This window comes from Triticum aestivum, chromosome 5B (assembly GCF_018294505.1).
Source record: "Triticum aestivum cultivar Chinese Spring chromosome 5B, IWGSC CS RefSeq v2.1, whole genome shotgun sequence".
NCBI lineage: Eukaryota > Viridiplantae > Streptophyta > Magnoliopsida > Poales > Poaceae > Triticum > Triticum aestivum.
In genome coordinates this window covers 661406035-661409700 of record NC_057807.1, presented here as the reverse complement: position 1 = coordinate 661409700, position 3666 = coordinate 661406035, and the positions used below count along the sequence as shown (strand labels likewise).

The 3666-nt window shown below is 57.9% G+C and overlaps 1 protein-coding gene across 1 annotated transcript; it reads left to right on the top strand.

Annotated features, from left to right (window-relative positions):
- Window positions 1–6: 6 nt before the first annotated feature.
- LOC123113993 (protein phosphatase 2C 35) lies at window positions 7–3441 on the top strand. Its single transcript, XM_044535338.1, has 4 exons — window positions 7–1406; window positions 1493–1606; window positions 2578–2842; window positions 2988–3441. The coding sequence occupies exons 1-4, from the start codon at window positions 18–20 to the stop codon at window positions 3101–3103; spliced, it is 1884 nt and encodes a 627-aa protein (XP_044391273.1). The 5' UTR covers window positions 7–17; the 3' UTR covers window positions 3104–3441.
- The last annotated feature ends 225 nt before the right edge of the window (window positions 3442–3666 follow it).

Sequence of the window (3666 nt, the reverse complement as noted above, 5' to 3'; positions counted from 1 at the left end):
TCCTCCCTTCTACCACCATGGGCAACTCCCTCGCCTGCTTCTGCTGCGCCGGCGGCGGCGCCAAGAGCCGCCGCCGCCACGTCGCGCCGGCCGCGCTGCCCTCCGACCCGGCCTACGACGAGGGGCTCGGCCACTCCTTCTGCTACGTGCGCCCCGACAAGCTGCCCCCGGCCCACTGCTACTACCCCGCCGCGGCGGACGACGACCTGCTCGTGCCCGACGCCAAGGCGGCCGCCGAGGAGGCCACCACGTTCCGCGCCATCTCGGGGGCCGCCCTCTCCGCCAACGTCTCCACGCCGCTCTCCACCTCCGCGCTCCTCCTGCTGCCCGCCGACGACTCCACCGCCTCCTCCGGCTTCGAGAGCTCCGACTCCTTCGCCGCCGTCCCGCTGCAGCCGGTGCCCCGCTTCCCCTCCGGCCCCATCTCCTCCGCGCCCTTCTCCGGCGGCTTCCTCTCCGGGCCCATCGAGCGCGGCTTCCTCTCCGGGCCCCTCGACGCCGCGCTCCTCTCCGGCCCGCTCCCCGGCGCCGTCGCCTCCGGGCGGATGGGTGTCCCCGCGCTGCGGCGGAGCCTCTCCCACGGCGGCCGCCGCATCCGCGACTTCACGCGCGCGCTGCTCGCCCGCACCGACCGCTTCCAGGGCCACCCGGATCTCGGCTCGCCCGACGCCGCGGCGGCCGTCGCGGCGTGTGGCGGGGACTCCAATGGTCTGCAGTGGGCGCAGGGGAAGGCCGGCGAGGACCGCGTCCACGTCGTCGTGTCGGAGGAGCGCGGCTGGGTGTTCGTCGGCATCTACGACGGCTTCAACGGCCCGGACGCCACCGACTTCCTCGTCTCCAACCTCTACGCCGCCGTGCACCGCGAGCTCCGCGGCCTGCTCTGGGAGCAGTCCCAAGAGGACCAGCCAGGCTCAGCGCCCAGTACCATGGCCCCGGACCACCAGGACCAGTGCACCCGCCGGCGCCGCGCCCGCCGCTCCAGACCCCCGCGCAGCGGCAGCGTCGACGACAACGACCAACGGCAGTGGAGGTGCGAGTGGGAGCGCGACTGCTCCAGCCTGAAGCCACCAACGCAGCCTCCTCCCCGGAGCAACGGCGAGAACGACCACATCGCCGTGCTCAAGGCGCTGGCGCGCGCGCTCCGCAAGACCGAGGACGCGTACCTGGGCATCGCCGACAAGATGGTCGGCGAGTTCCCCGAGCTGGCGCTCATGGGCTCCTGCGTCCTCTCCATGCTCATGAAAGGGGAGGACATGTACGTCATGGGCGTGGGCGACAGCCGGGCTGTCTTGGCGACAATGGACAGCGTCGATCTCGAGCACATCAGCGAGGGCTCCTTGGACGGCTTGACGCCGTGCCTGTCCGCCGTGCAGCTCACCTCGGATCACAGCACCTCCATGCCGGAGGTGATTTAACTGGCTCACAGCTTAGAAATTGAGTGTCTGTTCTTTGTCTGAATCTGATGATGGTTTATCTGTGCCGATCAATGCAGGAGGTTCGCAGAATACGAAATGAGCACCCCGATGATCCGTCGGCGATCTCCAAGGACCGCGTGAAGGGCTCGCTCAAGGTGACCAGAGCATTCGGCGCCGGTTTCTTGAAACAGGTAAGCTCATGCTCGATCATGTCAGTTTTTGGCATAAAAAGTTTGCATATTGTTCCTTAAGTGATTATGAAGTCTGCAATTGGTTAGATGAACTAGTGTTGCGCGACGGTGATTTTTCTGGAAGTAGCGTGTGATTGCTGGATGACATAGCTAGTCATGTGTCCCAACTAATTCAATGAAATGTCTTACTTGAAACGGACATGTCAAATGTTGAGAAATCACAAAGATTGATGAGCAAAATATTTTGCCAGACACTTTTGGTCAACACATAACTTAAAAGTCATGCTTAAGCAAAGGTCACAAAAAAAGAGCAGGCGTTCCGAAGTTTGAAAAAATAAAATGAATCCCCTGTCAATTCAAACAAACTCCTTTTGGACGGGAAATACGACCATCCAAGTTGAACTGACCTTGTTGACATGGACACCATAGACTAACTTTGGACGGCGGAATTTTTCAAAGCATGACTATTGATAAGTTAGCTCAGTTCCCTGGTCACCGCGTGTACAGCCAAGTCGAAGGATTGTAGGAGAAGCCGCTGCTCTCCCAGAGAAGAGAAAACGAGGGTTCCTTTCACTTGTGTCCAAGTGCAAGGAACGGTGAACTTGTGTGTGCAGTGCTGAAATGTGGCCGGGAAGCCAGCGGCGACTTGAGTGGCTTCCAAGGAAGGCACGTTGTTGTTTTTCTTGTCTTTGGAAGAAAAAAAAATCGTCTCCTGCCATGTGAAAGTGTTGTCGGATTCTGTAGTAGAAATTAGTCTCTATTGTCAGCTCGATCACTCCATCTTGCTGGTGGACAGGCCGAGAGGGGAGGGGGGTCCCTTTCTTTGACCTGAAGTGAACAATCTGACGATATTCTTTCTTTCAGCAAGAGAACAATTGTGAGAGTTAGGCAGACATGAATCCTGTTTTGTTTTGATGCGCGCTCGCATGGGGGTCGAACATGCATTTCTCATCCAACTGCTTTTTTGACAGCCGAAATGGAATGACGCGCTGCTGGAGATGTTCCGGATCGACTACGTCGGGTCGTCGCCCTACATCACGTGCAACCCTTCCCTCTTCCACCACAAGCTGAGCACGAGGGACAGGTTCCTCATCCTCTCCTCGGACGGGCTCTACCAGTACTTGACCAACGAGGAGGCGGTGGCGGAGGTGGAGGTGTTCATCGCGACGACGCCCGAGGGCGACCCCGCCCAGCACCTCGTCGAGGAGGTCCTCTTCCGGGCGGCCAACAAAGCAGGTACGGCAAACAAGTCATCGTCTTCTTGCAGTAGACGGCTAGCTTTTGAATGAACTTGTAGATAGAGAGATAAGATGGTCGAGCAGTCGATGGACACACCTTTCTCACATTGCTTGCTTGGTGGTACGTGTTGCTGCTGCTGCAGGGATGGACTTTCACGAGCTGATCGAGATCCCGCAGGGCGACCGCCGGCGGTACCACGACGACGTGTCCGTCATCGTCATCTCGCTGGAGGGCAGGATCTGGAGATCCTGCGTGTAAATATACATACAATAATAAACATACTAGTAGTAGTAGTAGGCTAGAGAGAGGAAACGTATATATATATATATATAGAGAGAGAGAGAGAGAGAGTGAGAGGTGTTCTTGCATTGCATTGGAGGCCATGAGCAGTTGGTTCGTGTCGTGCGCGCGGCTACTCCGTCCCAAGTCGCGAATCCACCCTTCTTCTTCCCCCCAGCTGCCGCTGTACAATATCAACAAAGTGCTGGGTCGGATCCGGTCATCTGGTGGGTGCTTGGCACGTTAGCTGAGTCACGGATGATGAGCCGGCCATGTGTCATTTGAGGCGTCCGTTTATTTGGTCAGAGTAATCAATCGATTGCTGTCTTGTGTTGACCTCTCAACTGATGGATAGATAGTCCTAGTACTACTATCTTTAGAGCCCAGCTACCTCCCTGCTGAACAATTGATTTCATCAGCAGAGACTGCCACTTGCCATCCTTATCTGCTCTAGTAGTACACGACACTGTAGGAGCAGTACCGCCCTTCTTTGAATGCTTGGGCTGACATTGTGATCGGTGCATGTGCATGGACTTAACTCT